Source organism: Monodon monoceros, unplaced genomic scaffold (genome assembly GCF_005190385.1).
Source record: "Monodon monoceros isolate NGI ecotype Baffin Bay Population unplaced genomic scaffold, NGI_Narwhal_1 Super_Scaffold_13, whole genome shotgun sequence".
NCBI lineage: Eukaryota > Metazoa > Chordata > Mammalia > Artiodactyla > Monodontidae > Monodon > Monodon monoceros.
Window position 1 is genome coordinate 85580660 of NW_021703769.1, and position 24689 is coordinate 85605348.

At 46.8% G+C, this 24689-nt stretch overlaps 1 protein-coding gene across 6 annotated transcripts in view; it reads right to left on the reverse strand.

Annotated features, from left to right (window-relative positions):
* The window catches only part of SUN1 (Sad1 and UNC84 domain containing 1), a 52083-nt gene that overhangs the window by 24299 nt on the left and 3095 nt on the right, over positions 1 to 24689 (reverse strand). For 5 of the 6 annotated variants that reach the window (XM_029220009.1, XM_029220008.1, XM_029220007.1 and 2 more), the window contains exons 2-6: positions 12756 to 12852; positions 7350 to 7499; positions 5785 to 5969; positions 4837 to 4863; positions 4548 to 4733 (exon numbers count right to left, since the gene is read on the reverse strand). In XM_029220009.1, the coding sequence (XP_029075842.1) occupies positions 4548 to 4733; positions 4837 to 4863; positions 5785 to 5969; positions 7350 to 7499; positions 12756 to 12852 (645 nt within the window). The remainder of the gene's footprint in view (positions 1 to 4547; positions 4734 to 4836; positions 4864 to 5784; positions 5970 to 7349; positions 7500 to 12755; positions 12853 to 24689) is intronic. The other variant, XM_029220013.1, reaches the window with a different exon arrangement.

Sequence of the window (24689 nt, forward strand, 5' to 3'; positions counted from 1 at the left end):
TCTTGAGGACACGGGGAGGGGGAAGGGTAAGCTGGGACGAAGTGAGAGAGTGGCATGGACATATATACACTACCAAATGTAAAATAGATAGCTAGTGGGAAGCAGCCGCACAGCACAGGGAGATCAGCTCGGTGCTCTGTGACCACCTAGAGGGGTGGGATAGGGAGGGTGGGAGGGAGGGAGACGCAAGAGGGAGGGGATATAGGGATATATGTATACATATAATTGATTCACTTTGTTATACGGCAGGAACTAACACAACGTTGTAAAGCAATTATACTCCAATAAAGATGTTTAAAAAAAAAGTTTCTTCACTGAGTTGCAGCTGAAGTATGAGGCTTGTTCCTGCACAGTGACTCCATGGGACGGCCTGCAGACGGGTCTGCTCGCCAACGTGCCCAAATGCACAAATACCCAGCCCGTCCACTCACCCCCGGCTCAGCTCCCTGAGTTTAGGGTACATGCGTGAGGCCAGTGGGGACTGAAGAGGTCTGAGTTGGAGTGATTTCAGAAGAAATAAAATCAGAGCTTTCCCCCCACAGATAGCCTGAATAAAGGAGTAGGCTATCTGTGGATTGGAGCCCTGAACCAAAACAAATGTAAACCTGGGGCCAGGAGCCCCCGAGTGTCAGGGCCAACTCTGTGTTACCCCACTCACACTCTTCTTTGTTTTACACCGCAGCGTGAACTTTATACAGAGGTCGGACAAAAACAGAAAAATTCATGAAGAGATAATGCAGGATCTGTCTCACTGACAATCAGCGACACCAAAATCCATTTTTCACTCATCAAATCGGCAACATTTTAAAAGAACAAAAATATAAACACTTATTTAGCAAGAGTACATGGAATGGGGACCCTCACGTGGCCATAGGGAGAGGGCAATCCTGGTCAGTCTTCTGGGAAGTCAACTGGAAGAATCTATTTAAACTGAAATTGTAAACAATCTTCTTTTCTCAGCAGTGATAAGTATTTATTTAGAAGCTGCTGGGCGGAACACTTTTTAAAATATATTTAGTCGCTAATCGCGGTTTCTTCAGGAGGACGGGCTCCATCAGAGCTGCTCCTCCATAAAGCCGGTCAGTAGTATTTCAGCTGCTCAGCTCAGAGGCCAAGCCGCAGCGTGTCACGCCGCCCACTTCAGCCTTAGCCGCTCGGCAGTCACAGCTGTCCGACCCCGAAGTCAGCCAAGTTGGCTGGTCCCTCTCCCAGAAGCAGCAGACGTTTCAGTCCTTACTTCTCTAAAGACTAAGGCTGATTCAATTAGCAAAATTCTGCTCAAAGCAACCAAGACAACTGACAAAGTTTCAAAGGAATGACTTTTCATTCACTCATTCATTCATTCAGACCTATCTTTTCTAAGTTAGTTTACACCTTCTACTGGGGGACGCAAGCATTGTCTTAGGCAAGAGAAAAAACACAGAAGTGTGTGTTTTCATATTCCAATTCCCTGGGTCCTTCTGTGCAGTTAGCCCAGGGGCCAGGGAGGCCCGAGGCACGCTGGCCCACGTAGGAGCGCCTTTTGGCAGAGCCGGGTCTCCCGGGTTTCTCACACAGGTGAGAGCCGGGTCTCCCGGGTTTCTCACACAGGTGCCAACCCTCACAGGAGTACTGAATCTGTCCATCTGCACGCATCCTATCAGCACCTTGCTTTGGTGAGCGCTGTTCGATGTCCCAGGGAAAACACATGGAAGGCTTTTAAAGCCTTTCTGACGTGGCCCAGGAAATCACGTTTTGTCAACAACACACTCAACCTGAACCTCAAAAGGTTTCAGAATCAGAAACTACGTGGCTCAGGCGGGATGAATGATGTTTAATGCACCTATGCTACTTCTGGCCTGCCTACCCCGAAGATTTGTGCACATACACAAATACACCCAAAGAAAACACTGCTTTTAAAAGTGTACAAACAAGAAAGCCTGAATGTCCACCTAGACACTGACTAAACAAATTTCGATACAACCATAAATGCAATATTAGACAGGCATCAAAAAGAATGAAGTTCATCGCAATTACCATTTAAAATGAAAAAAATTGCAAAACCATGTATTTGAAGTAAAGACAAAAACACACTCCATGTTTCTGTAGGAACATGAAAGCAAAATTCAGGTGGTGCTTACACAACACTGTGAAATACCAGTGGATTGTACACTTTAAAATAGTCGGTTAATTTCATGTTATATGATTTTCACCTCATTAAAAAGGCAGGAGAACCCACAATAAACAGGATTAGCTGCAGCTCCCTTCAGAAGGGAAACCAGACAGGGACTGGGGAGGGACAAGGGGCGACTTAATTCATCTATTAAATAAATAGATAAATTTAAAGGTTTAAAGATTTCACAATGAGAATATAAGAAAAAGAATAAAAAGAAAGGAAATGTAGGGTGGGGGTTAACTTATGATTGTGAAGAGTTACCCATATTTTGAGTAAATGTGCCCATGTAACAAATTCATGCGGTGTGACCTCAACCACGCAATAAGAGTGAAAAGCCTCTGGGTGTAGGTTATGGGTGATTTTAATTTTCTTCCTTGCACACCTCTGTGGTTTTCAAAAGTTCTTTGATAAATGTTTTACTCAAATAATTAGAAACTAATTTTTTCAAAGGTAACAAATTAGCATTGGCTCTACAAACCACTGCTATAATCTAAAAGAGCAAGGGGCATGATAAGAATAGAAGCTCAAAGCAAATAACAGTATAGTAACTTGTTTACTCCGCCAAAATACTCAAGGCCGATTTAAGCAGGAAGTGGGATGAGTTTCCAGAAGCTGCCACCAAAGCTACCACGGCTGACCTTCCCTCTGAAGACACAGCAACCACACAGCTGGGCTCAGGCCCACCATCCTCCATGCTGTCAGAACAAGTGGCTGCATTGCTGGTGACGCAGACGTAGCTGGGGGAGAGCAGCAAACACTGCCACAGACAGGCGGCGACCTGTGAGCAACACGACTCCACCAGGTACCGTTTGTGGAACGTGCTTTTACCCTGAGAAAGGTGTTATGCTCAACTCAACAACGGCACACTTCAAAATGCAGCCTCAAAACCCGATACACGGCATGCCAGGTGCGGAGTCCCGGCCCTGGGAGAGCACTCAGAGGACACAGCGTCTCGGGGAGGGCGCCCTGCAGGCGAGATGCCTGGGGCCAGGTCCAAGCTCCATCACTTACCAGCAAGTGTGTGAAGCTGGCTGAACCTGTTTACCGGTCTGTACAATGAGGGTGACAACTGTCCAGCGGGGCTGCTATGAGGGTCAGTGAGGTCATGGGTACAGAGCGCAGGAGGCAGAGTGAGCGCTCAGCGATGCTGGTCTCTACAGCACCCACACGATCCAGAAACTGTTACAGAGGAAACCCTCACATTGATTCTGCCACCCCCTTCCCCTCACTGTATTCCCACACTGCTCTATTAACGCTAAGGAGGTCGGTAACACTACAGCAGCCAAAACCCAAAGGTCTAGAAACAAGGATGAGACGCCGAAATAGAAATAACTGTCAGTCCAGGTACCATCCTTCATCATGTCAAAATCACCATTTGAGAAGTATGAACTGGGCACCCTCGTGCGCAGGGCACAGCCAGGAACACAGGGAGTAGACAGACAGCGCCCCGCCCTCCTGCACTGTTCTGTCCAGACCCTGTCCACCTGCCTGAGCATGTCCTCTGGCTCTGCCAAGCACTCCAGTGCTCAGATTAAACAGACAAGGTACCAAGGGCTTGGAAACAAGGCGACACGTTTCAAGTAGAGGGCTCCCAGCCTCCCTATGTGTTCCCTTAAGGCGAACAGTGATCACAGCAGCTGCGGAGCCCCGAGCCTGGAGGGGCACATCGGTCACACGGCGGCCCCCGGAAGGGCCTCTGTAGCTGTGCTCTCCCCAGGGGCCCAGCAGCGAGGCTGACTCAGTCTGGCCCAGGTGTTGATCAGAGCTGGGAACATGGGCAGGCCCGGGCCCTCTGTGGTCAAGCAGGCGCACCGGGGTCCCAAGGGCCTCCTCTGCCGGTCAGCAGGGCCAAGGTTGCCCCGCGAGACCTTCCACCATGCCTGCCGCCCTCCCAAACAAGGCTGGTGTGCCATGTGCCCCCCAGAAGCTGCACACTCCCGGTAAGCTGCCCCTGCGGTCACGGACTCTCACCCACAACAGAGACCAGAGACAACACGTCCCTGCCTCAAGCATCACCGCCTCCCACCCTGACTCCCTGGGCACCTGGAGTCTGCGCTCCTAGGAAAAGAAGGAGCGTCTGCAGGTGACTGCACAGCCCACAGGTCCAGTTCAAGACGAGGTTTCTCCTGCTTACTCCAAGTTCAAATTTATGGAATTCCAAACACTCCCAGGTACAAAAAGACCAACCACATCAAATGTAAGTTGAGAGAGGAGGAACAAAGCTAATTTTTGGTGCGTCTCTTAAACTTTTAAAGGATAACTTTGAGTTCGAGTCTACAGTAGAAACAGTGCAGACACTGAGGCCTATAAGACAAGGTTGATGAAAAGAAAAGGAAATATCTAATGTTTGGACGTGAACTCTTTTTCTAACTTTTAAAAGAGCAAGACTTACGTTTCTGACTCCTATCCCTCGAGTAAATCCTTGAGGCCGGGCCACGGGCAGCGGAGTACGCGGTGAGCGCGCCTTTGCGCTCAGAAAGGAGGCTGCAGTCGCTGCAGGTGTAGCCGTTGCTCCCTGCTGCTTCTACGGCCCCTGCGGCCACATCGCCGTTTCCCTGAATGGCAGCTTTATTCCCACCTGAAGTTTGCAAAAAGGAGATGGAACCTGCTTATTACAATCTGCAAACACCTAACTAAAACCTCCATCTTGAAAAATGTGGGGAAGAAAAGGACGAAATTACCTTTAAGCTCTCCGTCATCGTCAAGACCTAAAAAACACACATATTTTTGCTGTTGAGCTCAAATTATTAAAACAGAACAAAATACACAAACTCAAAAGTAAAGGTTACAATGGTTAATAAATCAGCATCATGGCACTGGTCAAGACTGACTTCCTACAACGCCTAGAACTAACAGAAATGTCTCCAGGTATACGCAGATGCTTGCCTTCAATTCCAGGTGAAAGCACAGCTCTGGAGAAAATACCTTCCCACACGCTCTGTTCTCACGCACTCTCACACTGTCTACACACATGCTGCGCACAGAAGAGCAGGCAGGAACCTCAGCACCAGCACACTCGCCTCCTCTGCTGCCCGGGAGCTACTTTGCTAGTGAGCAGAACAGAATACAAACTCCAGAGCTTCCCAACTCAGCACATAAGGTTTCTGGAACTAATCTAATCTTTGATTCTTCTCAGAAGGGCCAACCGGAACATCAAGGGGACACAAGCAGCTTTGCGGCCCCTCAAAGACATGGCCCCTGTGGCCATCGAGTCCTCCACAGGAGGACTGGGGTCACGCTGCTGCCTTAGTCAATACAGGTCACAAGCCACATCGTTTCCTAGGGTCAATTCATCTATACTAGATGCTTTCCAGTGAGACAAAAATTGCTGTCTGGAACTTGAAATCATGCTGGTGAGTTTACCAATGACTTTGCTTAAACATGCCACAAAAGTCATGCATTTAGACACACAGAGTTAATCAGACTGCCCTGACCACTCCACTCCATCTTCCACATCGCGACACACGATCGGCAGCTGGAAGCAGTTTCCCTGTGTTTCCGATCTCAGTCCAGAGGAAGGCCTCCAAACTTCCTGGGGCTCCTTCCCCCCAGTAAGGGGAAAAGGAACAACCTGGCCATGACACCCCTTCTTCCCAGAAGAACCAGATAAATCACTGGAGATGACTCACCCCAGAAGTGGTCCACTTTGGTCTGCTCGCGGATCAGAGACTCGTCCAGCACAGGAGGCCGCAGACAAGCCGCAGCCCGCATGGCACTGGAGCCGCTCTGGCTGACAGCCAAGGACAGGACCTTCCTTGAGGTGTGGTTGATACTAAATGCCGGCTTGTGTGCACTGCTGCGCTGCTTTGCTAGTCTAAAAAGGAAGGAGAAGGGAACAAGTCTACAGACTTTTTCTAGTATATACAAATGATTACATTTTACCAACACAAAATCTTTGCCTGAGAATGAATATACTACCGTTAAGGCAACGTGTTCTTATGCCCTTTCTGCTGTAACGAGACATCTGTTCATCTAAAACAGGAATTGTTAAGCTGGGCTCAAGAACTCCTCCTAAAATTGTACACACAAAGTAGTTCTCAGATTATTTGGGGCCTCATGACCCAAAAGTGGTTCAAACTAAAAATAACCTAAGAATAAAAATGACCTATATTTTGAAATTATATGATTTATAGATTTAGTGTCCCCCCCACCATTTAAAACAAGTAACTGCATCCACAGGCACATTCCGCACTGTTTCTCAGTCACTAGTAAAGGCGGAACTGCATCAAGTACAGCGAGGAGAGGCTGTCGCCAAAATCCTTCCTGTACTGGATCTACCACAAGGATGGAGACAAAGCCCTTGAAGACCCTCCCCACTGAGGGAGCGAGAAGTGAGCAAAAGGCAGGGAGCAGAGACAGGAAGGCCCCCATGAGCAGGTGCACCGGGAAACCTGGTTCCAGCGTTGCTCAGGGACAGAGAACCAGCCTGTTACAGCCGTGGTTCCCATAGCAGTACCTGCATGGACACCCCAAACCAGGATATCCAAGAACCTCACTGCAAATGAACCCCAGGTGGCTGCTGGGCGTGCAGTGTGTGAGTGTGAACCACAGATGGGGAGGTGACGCCACAGACACCAGTGCCCAGTCTTGCTGTCAGGCCAGTATCCCATCACCTCTCAACAGCCACCATCCCACTCCCAAGAGTGGACCACTCAGGCAGGAAACTCGTCACTCTTACATGAGTGATGTTAAAGGAAAGCTGTTACTTTTATTCTTTATCTCTAAATGGCACAAAGATCCTGCACACTTTTGCCCCTTCTTGGGCCAAATAAGTGATGGGCACGTGGAGAGTTCAGAAATCTAGTGAATAGGACAATCATAAATACAGGTAAACATCTAAACTTCATGCCTGTATCTGTTAGTTCACACAGATTTTATATACAGACTTAAAGCACTAACAACACAGACACCTGCAGGGCCACATGATGATGGGCAGGGCTCCTCCCTTAACTGCTGGTGGGGCCCGCTACGCAGATGAGCTGGGAACACTTGCCCCGAACGGGATGGGTGCCCGCGTCCCTCTTTACACCAGCGCCAAACAACCCGCACACCCCAGCCCTGGTTTCAGCCTCATTCACAGTAAAGCTACGACCATGTGTGCAGTTGTGTGTGTACACACATATCTGTAAATTCGAGAGAGTGAAGTTTTACAGACCGAAACCTCATGTGTTTGGTTTTAACTGTTTTCGCTCACCTGGCCGCTCTGTCCCCAGCGGGGCCATCCTCAGCAGCACGGGCTGTGGTGACCAGGCGCAAACTGCGGCGGGACATTCTTGGAGAATCAAATACAGGATCCAATTTGTGCTCAGTCTCGAAATCCAGAGCATCAGAAGAATAACTTGAACTAGAAGGAAAAAACCTCATCATGGATGAACATCGCTTACCACACCACTTTTAAAACAAACAAATAACAGAACGTGCAACCTAGTGTGAATTTTTAAAAACAGCACATGCCACAACTAAGAGTCTGCATGCTGCAACAAAGATCCCGCATGCCACAACTAAGACCTGGTGCAGCCAAATTAAATAAATAAGTAAATTTTTTTTAAACGAGAAAAACAGCCATCACTATGTGAAGCCTTTCCAACAGAGCAAAAGCAAGCTGGCACCCAAGTTGCTCAACAACTGATGCCCCTACATTTGCTCTGATCACAGCACATGTGAAATGAATCCCCCAGCTGCCTGGTGTTCAAGGCTACACCCGGCCCTGGGGAGCGCGTGAGGACGTGCTAAATTCACGAGACTCTCCACCTAGGAATGAGATCAACATTGTTAGAAAATCATAACTGTTTACTAGTAGACACTGCCTGATAAAGCAGTTAACGAGACAGTGACCACTACGTGACATTTAATCCGAGATCCCAGTAGGTCACTGAATGAATCAATGTAAGGAGAAAAGGAAAAGCCAGTGACTGAGCCACCAGCGCACTTTGCATTTAATTCATCATAAACCCAGAGACAAACTAGTACACAGAAAAGCCACTCCACTACCCTTCCACATTATTATCTTAAACCAAAACACAGATCCTTCTGTGCTGTCAGCAAGTTTTCCAAATCCAGAAACGTGAGGTGAGAACCTGTTCTGTGCCTCCTTGGGGGCGGGGATCCTACAGACAGTCCAGCAGCCGGGGCAACCACACAGTGAGGACTCCACACCTCCAGGAGGTGAGCTCACAATCGGACAGGAAGGAGGAAGGTGAGAGAGGGAGGGAGAGGCCACGGCTGCCACAGGGAGCAAAGCAGACCAAGAGAAGAACTGCAGCCCAAGGCACAGAAGGTGGGGCTGCAAGAGAACCTCGGTCCTGGCTTCAACCAAAGGGCCTTCGTGCGCATGCGCGCTAGAGGACGGTCTGCACCCTGGAGGCCCTGGGCAGGCCCTGCTGTGGCAGAGAAGGGAGCTCCAAACCCCTCAGGTAGTTTATCCGCAGGAGGAGGTGGAGACGCTGGGGGCACGTCCAGTAGGCAGTGGAAGAACAGACCCCGCTCAGGACAGCAGACCACTGGGCTAAGGGTCTGGAAATCCACGGTAACCAGGGGTATCTGAGTTAAAGTAAATGGGCTTAAGAACATTTCCGCGTTTTATTTTATATTATAAAAATATTTTCAGAACCAAATTCATCATAAACTTATCAGATATGACACTAGAAACTGTTAAATCAGACCCTCAGAAAGTTATTACAAATTGCTTCAAGTTGTCATATCCATTTGAGGCGCCACACATAACTTCAGGAAAAAGTCCTCCTCAACTTGAGAGGCTGGAGTGGGGCAAGACAGAGGCTGCCCTAACCCACACTGAGCAGCAAGGACGCTAAACTCTACCTAATTTTAGTATAAAATATGCTTACTTTTCTTCCAAGATTATTTTTAGTATTTTACATAATTACAATTCTCGTTTAAGAAAATTGTTATTTCAAGTCAGAATCTACCACGTAAGAATGGACCAGTACCCCTCCACCATCTTACTCTTAACCTAAGTCCTGGGTTTAGAGGACGGCCATTTATGAACTTGAACATCAAGAGAGGACAGTGCAATTCAAGTCCACCGGCCTCTGTCAGGGCCCAGACCAGGTGTGTGTCTCGAGGAGCAACCTAGACAAATACGCAAACGTGCAGAAGGCAAGAAGCTGACAACGGCACCCAGACCTCTGTCTCCCAGCCCCACACGCCCCAGAGGCTGCAACTCAGGGGATGTGACAACGCTGCCAGTCTGGACATGGTCCTGGCTTTCCAACACAGTACCTCTAACACAATGCCCCTGCCGGCAGAAGGGTGTTCCAAATACCTGTTACTTTGATTAGAGAAGGCCCTGGGAAGAAGCCAGTATAGCGGCTGTTTGTAAGAGCAAATGAGGGAGTTCCCCGGTGGCCTAGTGGTTAGGGTTCCGTACTTTCACTGCCATGACCCCGGGTTCAATCCCTCGTTGGGGAACTGAGATCCCGCAAGCCGCGCAGCATGGCCAAAAAAAAGAAAAGAGCAAACGACTGGGAATTGCCCATTAATAGGGGATGATGAAATAAACTAGGATACATGTACCTTATGTAATGCAGTGAGGCCGTTAGAAAACATAAAAGATCTATATATACTGTCACAGAAAGACCTCCAAGATATACTGTTAAATGAAAAAAGAAATACTCTATTATCATCCTATTCATGTTTTTAAAAATATATATAACATAAAAGCACAGGGTTCAACCCATGGTCAGGGAACTAAGATCCAGCAAGCTGTGCAGCAATGCCAAAAACAAATAAATTAATTAAATATTCAATAATAAATAAAAGCACATATTACCAACACAGATGTGTAAGAGCTCAGAAAACACCTCCAAACCGGTAACAATAGTTACCTCTGGAGCTGAGAGGAGGTAGGAACATGGGTACTTTCACTTTGAGCTGGACAGTGCTCAGCTAAACAGAAGCTGCAGCGGTGTTCACAGTGGGGGGAGAGAGAGGGATATAGGGAGTGAGGGAGTGAGGGAGTGAGGGAGGGAGGGAGGGAGGGAGGGAGGGAGGGAGGGAGGGAGGGAGGCGGGGACCAACAGTTCTGTGCTGAGTTCAGACCTGAATGTTGACAAGCGCCTCTGTCTGCACCTGAGGGGCGCCCACCCCACGACTCTGTGAGCGCTCCACCAGCACCTCTGCCCTCCTGCCCTAGGCTGGGATCCCAACCATCATCTGTAACAGGTTCCTATAGACAGATGCACCCAGGGCCCAGCAGGTCCCGACTGCCTAGCAACATGTGTGACAGTCACCTGCCCCAGACTCTCCTCTCCCCTCCTTCTACCTTGGGTTCTCAACACCTGGTATTCTGACTAGTTGTTTTAAAAATATCATTATCTTTTAGAGATTTGCTTCAAAACAACCCACTGGGGAGGGGAGACCAAGTACTGGTAACTGCTGAAACTAAGTGAGAGGCGAAGGGGCTCATCATCACTATTCTCCAAACTTTCACACTGCTTGGCATTTTCCATAACAGAAAAGCATCGTAGAGAAATGGCACGACCAGGACGCTGCAGGGTCCTTCACGTGTTTACCGGAAGTGCTGAGGCTGCAGGCCAGCCGTGCTGGACATGGGCTGGTCAGCCAGGGGCCACCCAGGTGGCAATGAGACAGACGGTCAGAGTTGGGAGTTTAGCAGGCGGAAGGGGAGGGTCTGGAAGGACAAGGATATGAGGAGGACAATTTCGGGCCAGGCCAGGTGGCCAAGGGCTGCGGGGAAAGGCTGCAGGGAAACCCAGCCTCCAGGGACCATGAGTTGCCGCTGGAGCTGGACAGTAAACAGAGGCTTCACTGAAGGGTGGGGACACAGAGACACACTGGCAGGAGAGGGAAGGGCAGTTAAGGACAGAGCCGCCTCAGCACTGCCACGTGAGGCTGGTCCACAGCTGGGCGTGCCCCCTCCAAACTGGGTGTCGGGTGGCTGGGACCCTCGGCAGGAGTTCTGCTCCTCGTGCTGCGGCACCCGCCCACCACCGCTTCCTGGGCCTCTGTGGGCCCTCGGCGCCCAGGACACCCTCGGGCTGCCATCATGGCCTACTGATGGCCAGACCAGAACTGCCGCCCACATGGCTCCTGAGCCTGGGTCTCACACCCCCTCCCGCTGACTGGTGGTCCTGCTCCTGTGCCCACGCCAAGCCGTGACTGTCACGCTTGCCTCCTCCTTCATCCCCTTCCTCCAGTCAAGCACAAGGCTCCCAGCATTCCCTCCCGAACCCCTCCCTCCCCACGCCCTGCCCAGCGCTGCAGCGAGTGGTCAGGGTCCCCACGGAGTCTCACCCGAACTCCTGCCGGGTCTCTGACCAGCACCGCCCCACTCTCCATATCTGCATACCCATGGTTCCACCCACCCCTCCCAGCTGAAACCCTTCGCTGCCCTCCCTGCCCCCCCCCACACCACCCTCAAACACAGGCCCACCTCCCAGCACAGCTCAGTCCGCCCGCCTTTCCCACTTCAGTTCTCATCCACTTCCGATCCAGCTGCACGCCTCACTGGACGAGGGTTGGGTTCTCTGTAGAGACCCAGACATAGGCAACTTTTAAAAACTGTATTTAAAATGGGTTATAATAAATAAATATAAAAACAAAATAAAATGGGTTATAAAAGCTAAAAATAAATTACCAGGAACTATTATTTTTTATGCTCCACAATACAGAATAAGGAGGAATTTTACTTGAGTTGGCCCACTCATTTTGTTCTAAAATACTACAGGACTTTTAACAAAAACAAAGTGTGTTACTACAGAAAGTGTGACATGATCTAAAATTGTGACTAAAAACTCAATCATTAAATATGAGATTTGACTAATGCTGTTAAGAAGCAGTTTTCTTAAAATATCTTCCAATTTTCTTTAAGTTTCAATTACATTTTTACCCTTTAGAAGATAAGCCATTGATAAAACTGACACTAGCATTTTCCTTGTGTGCTTCAAACATCTTGCCAGGATGCAAAGGTTTTTCTATCTGCCAATCAAATCTTCACCAATCCAGGAATGTTTTCTCTTTGGCAGTAGCCCATAATTTTATAACACTTAAGTTTCGTCTCAATCATCCTTTCTATCAATACTTGGTAAACTAGAAAGGCAAAGAGCAAGTCAACAGCTTCTAAGACTCAAACTTCAAGGTTCAGCATCAAATCAGATACAAATAAAAACAGAAAACTCAGTGCATTTGACAGAAGTTGTGGTCTTGAAACCGTGGGCTTCATCAAAATTCTATTTATGATGGCTCCTCTCAAATCCAAGTCACTTTCCAGGTTAGTTCTGTTAATTTTAAAATACTCAGCCATTAATATAAATCACAAAACCCCACCATAACCACACAGATGTGTTCTTGAGGCCACAGCCACCTGGGTGGAGGCGAAAACAGTCATTCATTTGCAATGACTAATCACTGAGTCATCAGAAACTTTCGGTTTTCAAAACAACCTCATAATTTCCAAGTCAGTTTAGCAGTTTTGTAAAACCAGAACATAACATAAAGTTCATAGATATTTTCACTTTCAACACAGAGCAGTTGGGTGCAAGTACCATAAAGCCCCCATTAACCCAAAGGCATTCAAGAACAGCCCAGGCAAGACAACGTAACACACATGCGAGCAGCTCACCTGAGAGCATACGTGTAGCCAGTGTTCTCGGGCACACACTGGGGAGGAGTGTACATGTGGAGCCGAGAAAAGTCCATGTTCACGGTCTCAAAGCATACTGCAGAAGGCGGGAAAAGCAATGCAGGCTGTTAAAGGCCGGAACACACAGAGGAGCCCTGTCTGTGGTGGCCCAATGCAGACTGACTAGAGTCACCGTCAACACTTTGATTAAACAAGGCCAGTAAAGCAGGGTTGGTTTGGTTTGTTTTTTTTTTAAGCAAAGGAGACAAGTTTTCTCATGGCTGCAAGTCCAGAACACAGTTGTCATACTTAGTTCCCTAGGATTATAAAGCTACAAAAGCAACAAGGGGAAATCCTAGATCAACTGACTTAAAATGATGAAAAGAATACAGAAAGTAACTCAGAATCCTTCCTAAAATGTACTTTTAAATTCCTGAAGGTGTCAAAATGTTCTCATTCTTCTGGAATAAATTTTCATTGTTATTAAGTAAAGCAGAACTGATTCTTGTTCCGTGGTCAAGAAGCACTCCCATACTTTCCTAGACAGCAAAATTTTTACAAGCAGCTCAGCATCAGAAAACTGCAGGGTGAATAAGAGATAAGCTTAAGGCACTGTTAATACTTTTATTTTTCCCCAAAGGAAAACACAGATTATTTTTAAATTAAAAAGTTTTGAGCATATTGTTTTTCATGTTGTCACCTACATTTCTTTGGAATGACTCAAACTTTCCTCTGGCTAAAAATACACACACACACACACACACACACTTCAAAAACCCCCCACCCGCGTAGGAGTAATGTGAATCATGATCTGCGGTTGAAAGACCAGGAAGATGGCGCTAGACAAACCATATTCAGGTACAAATGACTGATTTCTATAAACTAAGCCAAAAATACTTAAATTCACTCCATATTCTTTGAAACAGTCCATATATATATATATATATATATATTTTTTTTTTTTTTTAGAGAAGATGTTGGGGGTAGGAGTTTATTAATTAATTTTTTTTTTTTTTTTGCTGTGTTGGGTCTTCGTTTCTGTGCGAGGGCTTTCTCTAGTTCTGGCAAGCGGGGGCCACTCTTCATCGCGGTGCGCAGGCCTCTCACTATCGCGGCCTCTCTTGTTGCGGAGCACAGGCTCCGGACGCGCAGGCTCAGTAGCTGTGGCTCACGGGCCTAGTTGCTCCGCGGCATGTGGGATCCTCCCAGATCAGGGCTCGAACCCGTGTCCCCTGCATTAGCAGGCAGATTCTCAACCACTGCGCCACCAGGGAAGCCCCAAATATTCTTTTAAAAATTAAGCACCCATAGAAATAAGGACCATTGTTTATATATAAAAACTTTACTGTGCCTACTAATTTCAACATTGCTCAGTTCCTCTCAGGGACCTGGCCTGCCAGCCCAGGTAGAACACACACTCAACAAGTACAATTCATTCTATTAATAGACACGTAAATCTCTTGCTGCAAATAAACTTACCTTCGAGAACGAGTCCATGTATTTGTTCAGTACCTGTTCACTTGCCTCGAGCTCCCCTCTGTCTCCTCCACCAGCACTGGCGCCCAGGTTCAAGGGCACATAGGCTGAGGAACAGCACACGAGGGGCAGCCTCCTGGCTCAGCTCTCCTCCCAGCTCCCCGCAGAACAGAGCCACACCCAGCAGCTGTGTAATAATGGCTTCTGACTGCGCTGTGGTTAGTAATGACTTACTAAGCAACCATAACAATACTAATACCCCAAAACTGCTCTCATCCTCTAGAGAAGATGTAACTGATTTTTACTTCCTAACTCTCAAAAGTGATCTTTCACTTCCATGTTTTGCTACATCCACATTACCAACCCCCGGTTAAAGCAGTTATAACTGCTGCTAACTTCTATCAACTTCTCTACAACTCGTATTCAAGAATTTAAGACGGGGGCTTCCCTGGTGGTGCAGTGGTTAAGAATCCGCCTGCCAACGCAGGGGACACGGGTTCGATCCCTGGGCCAGGAAGATCCCAGATGGCGTGGAGCAACTAAGCCCGTGCGCCACAACTACTGAGCCTGCCCTCTAGAGCCCACGAGCCACAACTACTAAAGCTCGCGCACCTAGAGCCGGTGCTCTGCAACAGGAGAAGCCACCGCAATGAGAAGTCTGCGCACCACAACAAAGAGTAGCTCCCACTCGCTGCAACTAGAGGAAGCCCGTGCACAGCAATGAAGACCCAACGCAGCCAAAAATAAACAAACAAATAAATAAATTTATTTAAGAAAAAAAAAGAATTCAAGACGTCCTTAGTGAACTGAGTATTTGGACCGGTTTACAGAAACTGGTTTACAGTGTTATAAACAAGTGAATGGCAGGTGCCCGAAAGTAGCATTTAATTTAAACATCATGACTATGACATGGAGACACTAGAGCGTCCAGCTAAGAACAGGGACTGACCCCTACAGATCTGGGCTCTGATCCCAGCTCTGCCCACAAGCTGACTGACTGCCCTGAGGCCAGCTCCTCGCACACAGTAAGCTCCATCTGTGAAGCAGGGTGGCAGCAGCGCTACTAGCAAGGCCACTGAAGGGATCCAAGGAGGTCCAGCCCAAGGAGGTCCAGCCCATGACTCAGCACAGAAGGAGCAGTTAGAGCCTGGTGAGGAGGACATATGCAAGAACTAACAGCCTTTTTATTTCACTTGCAAGTATGTATGTATGTATGTATTAGCTCTGTTGGGTCTTCCTTGCTGTGCGCAGGCTTTCTCTAGTTGCGGTGAGAGGGGGCTACTCTTTGTTGCAGTGCACGGGCTTCTCACTGCGGTGGCTTCTCTTGTTGCGGAGCACGGGCTCTAGGCACACGGGCTCAGTAGTTGTGGCTCGCGGGCTCTAGAGCACAGGCTCAGTAGTTGTGTCGCACGGGCTTAGTTGCTCTGCAGCATGTGGGATCTTCCTGGACCAGGGCTTGAACCCGTGTCCCCTGAATTGGCAGGCAGATTCTTAACCACTGTGCCACCAGGGAAGTCCCATGCAATGTGTTTTGTTTTTGTTTTTTTTTTGCGGTACGCGGGCCTCTCACAGTTGTGGCCTGTCCCGTTGCGGAGCACAGGCTCTGGACGCGCAGGCTCAGCGGCCATGGCTCACGGGCCCAGCTGCTCCGCGGCATGTGGGATCTTCCTGGACCGGGGCACGAACCCGCGTCCCCTGCATCGGCAGGCGGACTCTCAACCACTGCACCACCAGGGAAGCCCCAATGTATTTTTTTAATGCTTTCTTTTTTTTGGACATCTTTACTTCATACTTTTTTTTTTTTTAACTTATTTTTGGCTGCACTGGGTCTCTGTTGCTGCACACGAGCTTTCTCTAGTTGCTGTAAGTGATGGCTACTCTTCATTGCAGTGTGCATGCTTCTCACTGCGGTGGCTTCTCTTGTTGCGAAGCACGGGCTCTAGCATGCAGGCTTCAGTAGTTGTGACACGCAGGCTCAGTAGTTGTGGCTCACAGGCTTAGTTGTTCTGCAGCATGTGGGGATCTTCCCAAACCAGGGCTCAAACCCGTGTCCCCTGCATTGACAGGTGGATTCTTAACCACTGCACCATGAGGGAAGTCCTAATGCTTCCTAATTTTTTTTAAATTGAAGTATAGTTGATCTACAAGATTTCAGGTGTACGGCAAAGTGATTCAGTTATTTATACATACAAACATATATATACACATATATATATTCTTTTTCATTCTTTTCCATTATAGGTTATTACAAGATATTGAATATATTGATAGTTCCCTGTGCTATACAAAGGTCCATGTTGTTTATCTATTACAGCCTTTTTACTTTTAAAAGTTACATCAATATGTTCTCACATTTTCATCTACCTAAAAGAGAGGTTAATTTCTAATGCATAACAAACGGTGTTTTCAAAAGCTGTCAGAGGCACAGTGGACCACACTGTTCAACCTGGTTCTCCCAATCGATGAGACAGATAAAGCTGTGCGACACCACCCTAGTTGGGTTTAATGAAGGCCTTATACCACAATTTAAAAAGAAATTTAATTTCTTGTCTCTAAAATAAAATTCTATCAAAGAACCAAATGCAGCTACTGGCCATCACAAGCCTATCACAAGCAAGATAGGATTACAGCAGAGTGACCACATAAAAGTCCTGCGGGTGACAACAGAGACACGAGCTGAGAGGCAGGCACAGTGGTAGACTTTTGGCTAAATGTTTTATGAGAGGAGCTTCAAACGTAATAAAATGCCCAAAGATAACACCATCAAGAGAGCACCAGTGTGGACACACACAACTCTAGGAAGAGCAGGCCATGCGGCTCTGGAGGAAAGGCAGACAGGAGACAGGGCAGGGAGGCCAAGGCCCGTCACAGTCAGAGCTCAGTGGCTACGACAGTGGAAGGAAAGGGAGCATGCAATTGGATGCCCTCACTTTTTTCTACTCATTCTGATTTCGCTCCTATAACCATGTGAATTTTATGTTCTGTTCTCCAGTGAAACACATGTACGTATAAAACTATACAACTATACACAGAATCCTGTCCCTGCTTAATCAGACCCATGGCCCAGGTAAATGCTGTTTTGGCCAGTACTTCCTCCACAGCCCGGAAGACCACCTCTCCAAGCAGACCCTCCAAAAGCAGCAGCAGAGGCCACACCAAGCGTGACTCAGTAATGAGTTAGGGAGTGATGACCAGCGCTGTCTCCTGCGTTCACTGTGGACCGCATCACACAGTGTGATCATGTATCTTATTAGAATGCGTTTTGCTGCTTCCTTCCACACCCGGCTTGTCCGCCATCAACCCTGCTGCCTCATTCTTCCTCCCTGGACAGATAATGATATGGACTCAGAACACCTTAAAATTAATCTTTAACTCCTCTCGTAAAATGTGAGCATTAGATAAAATTATAGAATAAAATAAAGTGAAAAAGAGAGAATTAAATGAAATAATGTCTGTAAAGCAGTGCCTGACACATGACAAGCACTCAAAAAGTTAGCTTTAATTAGTTTGTGGAATAAACTTATATAGCCTGTTCTAAATTTTTTTTAAAAAAAGGATTTTTGGGGGCTTCCCTGGTGGCGCAGTGGTTGGGAGTCTGCCTGCCGATGCAGGGGACGCGGGTTCGTGCCCCGGTCCAGGAAGATCCCACAGGCCGCGGAGCGGCTGGGCCCGTGAGCCATGGCCGCTGAGCCTGCGCGTCCAGAGCCTGTGCTCCGCAACGGGAGAGGCCACAACAGTGAGAGGCCCGCGTACCGCAAAAAATAAAAATAAAAAAAGGATTTTTTTTTCCTTCTGAGTTGACAATCCCTGAGATGCAACACTCACTCAGCCCCAACCTAAATAAACGATGAAGTCCAGCGGCAGCTCAGATGGCTCCTGGGGCCAGCAGACTAGAACACCAGCTCCGGTCTCTCTCAGCTCATCAGGACCCCAGCAGCAAAAGTGCAACTGTGATACCAGTTCTCCCGCTAACAGTGCCTGGCATGTTCACAATGCCGTTCCCAGTCTCCCCTTACATCACTGCTACTTCAAGCCCGCGTGTAACATTAGAGCCTTCCTACTTGCTGCATGGCCTAAAGGCGGCCTCAGCCTGTGACTCAAGGGAGATCTGATTTGCATTTATAATCTGAGCAGTATTGAAAGAGCAAGTGAAAAATTGGATTGAAAACGTTTTCAACGGCATCAGAAAATCTTGGAATGAATACAAAGTCAACACTTTGTAAACACGTTTGTTTACAGAGACGTGCCCTGTGCAGGCTTCACTGTCCTCATTTCTCTAGACTCTTCCTGGCCACTCCCTTCTCCCGAAAGTGTTACGACTGGGATGACCTCCTCACAGGCCACGTGCCCCATGACTGTCCTGGACATGGGAGGGAGGGACTGCACAGCAGAGCCGGAGCCCGGGCTCACACCAGGCACCCCCCCTTTTCCAGGCCCAGCAGCTTAACATGGGGGGAGGGAGAGGGTGCTCAGGGGAGCCTCCCCACGTCCCTGGAAACAGAGCTCTTTAACGGCTTTCGATTTGCAGCGGCCAGTCCCAAGAGGGAAAAGTGCTCACCTCAGGAGACGGTGGGCCAAGAGCGACATCTTCCAGCGTTAAAGGAAGCGCTATCGTCATAAATCACCCCGGTGTCTCCCTCCTATCTCGCTTTCACTAGTGGCTAAGCACACATAAGCTGGCAAGCACAGCCAAAAGAGGTCCTCTGTATAGGGAGCAAACTTTGGTTTCAAACCTAAGAAATTAAGTAAGTATCTTTACAAACATGAAGATCCTAGCAGGGTTTTAAAATCCGAGTTAAGATGCTTCATGAGTTACACTTGGTTTCTCCTTTAATACCCTTTACCTTGCCTAGTACACACTGTATGAACATCTTGCCTAGTACACACTGTATGAACATCTGCATCATATGGTAGAAATGAAATATAAAGCTCAATTTGTTCTTGAATGCTTTGGTCAAAAATGGATTTTAGTTCAACCACCACATATAATTTGAATCTCTACTATTTAGAACATCTGTACTAAACTAGTAACAATCTAGAAAACATGTCTGAAAAATATCAAAAATTACAAGTCACACAAGGTTGAAAACAGAGCTTGCAGCAAATGGCAAAACCAAAGAAAGAAAATAAAACTGTTAACGGTCCTGAAATAAACTAGCACAAAATATTTTCTTAGGAAATGCTATCAGTTCTAAAATAAAACTAGAAAAAGACAAACTTTAAAAATGGTGAGCAGCATTTCCTCTCATCATCATGAACCACAAGCATCACCACCTAGTAAATAATTATTTTTTATTAAACCATGTATAAGGCAACCAGAATTTGCTCTGAAAGCACTGTGTTTATAAAGACAAGCATGTTACAAATCAAGCTTTCTATGAACTGATGGGGTCGCTGACCAAGCAGGCTGAGACTAGAAGCGAGCCCGGCTGACACGGGCTAACACGGCTTCCCCGGCAGAAATCCTCAGGAGTAGCTTGCACAGACCAACCTTGTTAGCCCCATCCAAATCCACCATCAGCACTGCAACCCGTCCACAGAAAGCACAGCAGTCCAAGGGGACGGCTCCAGGCAGCACCCTCCTCCCCACTCTGGGCACAGCTCCAGACACTGCCATCTGCCACAGGGCCGTCTCCGAGGGCCCCCTGAGCTGACAGCACAGGCCCACGGGGCCCCCTCAGGGCCTTGCACCCGCAAACGCGGTCCAGCTCCACCCCCGCCAACTCTTCATCACCCAGGGCTTGGTTTTCAATGCGCACCTGCGCAATCAGGTGTTCCATTGTTACATGCCTTGTAGAGAAGAATTTTAAAACTAAAGTTCAGAGGTGCCCTTTAAAATTTAGTATCAAGGGCTTCCCTGGTGGCACAGTGGTTGAGAGTCCGCCTGCCGATGCAGGGGACACGGGTTTGTGCCCTGGTCCAGGAGGATCCCACATGCCGCGGAGCGGCTGGGCCCGTGAGCCATGGCCGCTGAGCCTGCAAGTCCAGAGCCTGTGCTCTGCAAAGGGAGAGGCCACGACAGTGAGAGGCCCGCGTACCAAAAAAAAAAAAAAAAAAAAAATTTAGTATCAATACTAAATCTTTTTTTTTTTTTTGGCTTTGCTATGTGGCATGCGGGATCTTAGTTCCCTGACCAGGGATTGAACTCATGCCCCCTTCAGTGGAAGCACGGAGTCTTAACCACTGGACCACCAGGGAAGCCCAGAGTACTAAACCTTAACATAATTACTCTGCTCAGACTTAATCCTGTTAAAACTGCATAACGGAGAGACTAAAAAAATTAAGTTATTTTCCCTACAGATTAAAAAAATCATAAAATGGGTTAGAAATGATTGTTTTCCAAATATCATGTTCAGTGTAATTACTTCCACAACATAACAAACAGGAATAAGCCTTACATACCTGTTTTCATTTTAAGGAAGCAAAACATTGTTAGTTTATGAAAAACTATGATTTATACTAAGTGAGAGTCCTTAAAAATGAACTCGTTATTTAAAACTGCAAATGAGAAACAAATGACTATAACCTAAAAATATTTGAAAGACCTTTACAGAATGCTATACATGTTATATATATACTTGAATATATTTTTAAAACTTCAGGAAAAATACTACACTAAACTTAATGGTAAAATTACAGACAATGGGATTTCTACTTTTCACTTACCCCCTCAGGTACTATTCAACATTTTTTAAAAAGAGTAGGTTTTGCTAACTGGGAAAAGAATTTGAAAAAAAATAGATACATGCATATGAATAACTGAATCACTTTGCTGTACACCTGAAACTAACACAACACTGTTAATCAACTATACTCCAATATAAAATAAAAAGTTAAAAAAAAAGAGTAGGTTTTGGTCTTATAATATAAACAATTAACTATTATTTTCAAAAAAAAAAAAAATGGCCTTCATTGTGAAGCAGTGTGGGGCAGCCAGACCTGCAGGGTTCTTACTCAGCTGTAAGAACCCTTGGTACCATTACTCACTCTACGTGGCACCTGACTCTCAGTGTTGCTGCAGGATTCAACCAGTTACCACACCTAACCCGCTCAGCGCTTCCTGGCACAAGGGTGAAAACACTCAACAGGAGTTAGTTATTTTCTGCAGCAACTATGTACTGACAGTTTCTAGCCAAGATCCAATGTTTCTTTCCTTTTTTTGGAAATGAAACAGGAAAAGAAGCAGGCTAGATGCCTTGTAGAAGAATTATTTTCTTCTACAAGATGCCTTGTAGAAGAATTATTTTCCCTAAAACTCACCTAATAGCTGAGTTTTAGGGAAAATAATTCCTTCTACGTGAAGATGCATTATCACACGCTTACATCTCCCAATTATATGTGCTCCCGATGTTTTAAATAAAAGCTGCATTTCCTCTTACAGTGAGATTTGTTTCAGTGCTTCAGCAAAAGCCAATTTACTTTATGCATGTTACTGTAAAGGGTCTTTCTTCTTAGAATACAGAAAACATGAACCACACGGTTTTATGTATTGCTTCAAACCTAGAGTGCTCTGAATTTTCTCACAACTGGTACAGTTAACAAGAGCTACGCACGGCTCTTCCAGTGGAAAGAGCTCAGCGACAGCGAATGACAGCGAGTGCCTTCTGGAAGGAATGCTGAGTGGCAGTTCTGGGACCCCCTAACCTGACAGTGCTCCTCCCAACACTGGAAGTGGTCAACTCTGCAGGGCCACTCTGACGGGCGAAGGCCAGCCCTATATCTCAACCTACTGGAGGTTTGTCTTTTTCTCTGTTTTATAGGACATCAACCGTAGTTATGTTACACACGCCTGGGATGGCCTCCGTCTGTTACTGAACAAACTTATGGTGACTGGGGCTGCACAGTCAGTCCTTCCCTGTCCTGCTTAGAAAGGCCTTCCTAGGGACTTCCCTAGTGGCCCAGTGGTTAAGAATCCACCTGCCGATGCAGGGGACTCGATCCCTGGTCCGGGAAGATCCCACATGCCGCGGAGCAACTAAGCCCATGCGCCACAACTACTGAGCCTGCACTCTAGAGCCCGCGTGCCACAACTACTGAAGCCCACGTGCCTAAAGCCTGTACTCTGCAACAAGCCACCACAGTGAGAAGCCCGTGCACCGCAACAAAGAGTAGCCCCCACTCACTGAAACTAGAGAAAGCCTGTGTGCAGCAACGAAGACCTAATGCAGCCAAAAATAAATAAAAAAAGAAAATAAATTTTAAAAAATAATAAATTCCCTTGATAATATGTGGATTTAAAGTTTCTGTTAAAAAAAAAGAATCAAAACAATGCAAAATTAAAAAAAAAAAGAAAGAAAGAAAGACCTTCCTAATCCAAGAACACATGAATACTGTGTCATGGATTCTACTACTCTTATCATTTGACTTTCACATTTGCCACCATTTTTAATTCATCTAATCCATTTGTAATTCCTTTGTATACACTGAGGTAGGCATCTGATTTTACTTCTCGTGGAGCATTTCTGCAAGTCACCCACAAGTAACTAAATTCAATGCGTCCAACTGCTCCCCCCTCTTCAGAACAGCAGCGCCCTCCCTCCAGCTGGTCCCCTGCTGCACCATCTCTGGCTGGCTTCCTGCGGGGGAGCGCCCTTAATTTCCCTGTCTCCAGTCTTGCCTCCTCAAGCCAGAAAACTGCCAAACAGTCCACCTAAAAAGAGACCTGACCATCTCCCTCCCTTCAGATCCCACCACGGCTTCCCAGCACCTGCAAGTAAACCCTCTGTCCAACGCCCCACTTCTCTGTCTCCCACCACCCATATCGCAGCTTCACTGAGAACCTGGCCTCAGGTAACCCTCTCCCCCCACCCCATTTACATACTGTTCTGTGCTCTCTCCTTGTCTGGGATGCCTTCCTGATTGCTGATTCCCCAATCCCTTGTTCTCTTTCCACCCCAATCACTCCCAGCTAACTTCTACTCATCCTTAGGCTATACCTGAGATACCACCTCCAGGAAGCTCTCCTGGATGCCCCCAACCCACATATCCAAGTTAGGTGCCAATTTTAGTGCTCCCTGGCATTTACCACTTAACAGAAATTGTAATATTTGTTTATTAAAGAGTCTTTCTCTCCAACTAGACCATGAACTCTCTGAGCGTAGCTGCTAACCCTGACTTGCAGAACCAATGAACATCTCATAGGTGCCCAGAGAAATGGGAGAACTCATTGCTATCATGTTGCTTTGCCTTCAACCCAAAAATATTCTTGGGTTCCCCTCATCCCTCTGTCGCTCCACGTCTGACAACGTCCTGGAAAAACCATGCCCCAAATGCTAGATGAATTCGTGACGATCAGTGAGGGTCCCACGTATTTGGCCTCCTTACTCCTTCTAATGAATTTGAAGCACTTCTTACGTTTCCTCATCTAATCAGAACAGTGGCGTCCACTCTGTTTCATTTCCAACTATAACTGGGAACAATCAGAAACAACAATTACAGGATTTTATTTCTACTATAAATGTAAACAGTTAATCCACACCATTTCTGAGATCACCCTTTAATGCTCTGTCCTCCCACATGTAAGTACCAGGCTAAAAGTGAGCACTCTCCAGTACTAAAAAGGTTTGTAGCATAAATAGCAAGTAAAGAAACCTTTAAATTGACGTTTTTCATATTTACATATAGTTCCCATCTTCCAATAATGTTAAATAAAGATCAAATAAAGCAAGTAGAATGACTTAAGACCAAAGCAACTAGGCAGAGCACTGCTTTGTTTTCAAGCCATACATGCCCCTGGGGAGCCCCTCATGCCCCAGTGGGAATCACTGATCTACACTTAATCACTCTCACACTACTGAAGTCTGGCACCTGCAGTTTTATTCCGCACAAATGTCAAAAACCCGTCTGTCACATGATTCTCAGCTCCTCAACTAAAATTCGCAGCCAGTGACCATTCACTGAATGCCCCTATGCGACTAAATGAAAAACAAAGCAGCCAACTAACAAGCACTATTACAGATACGATTCAAACTACAAAACTGACTAATGAATCACACAAGTCACTTAATGAAGTAGAGTCAATTACAACATGTGATTATAATAAACAGCATGTTATAAACAGCAACATCATGGTCTGTACTTTCCCTCTATCAACCCTAAGCTTATTTTGGCCCAAAGGAAGTAAACAGTTTCAAATGCAGCAAGCCTAGTCTCTCCTAACTGGAAATCGAGTGGCCTAAGCTGTCCAAAAATAGCAATGAGTTCCAAATTTAGGAAGAAGAGGAGGAAGAAGATGAAGGTGTTTTCAGTCAACAAAATAATACTGCAAACTTCCTGCAGGTGGCATTGAGCATAACTACCCACCAAAATATTCACAGCAACACCACTTGTGCTTGGCTGGCATCACTGTCTTGTTCCCACTGCCCTGCAAACCCCAATGTGGGTGCTCAAATTTGGGATGTGCTCAGGACACTTAGCCTGACACTGGGCCCTACGAAATGCCCTGCAATTCCCTGGGCT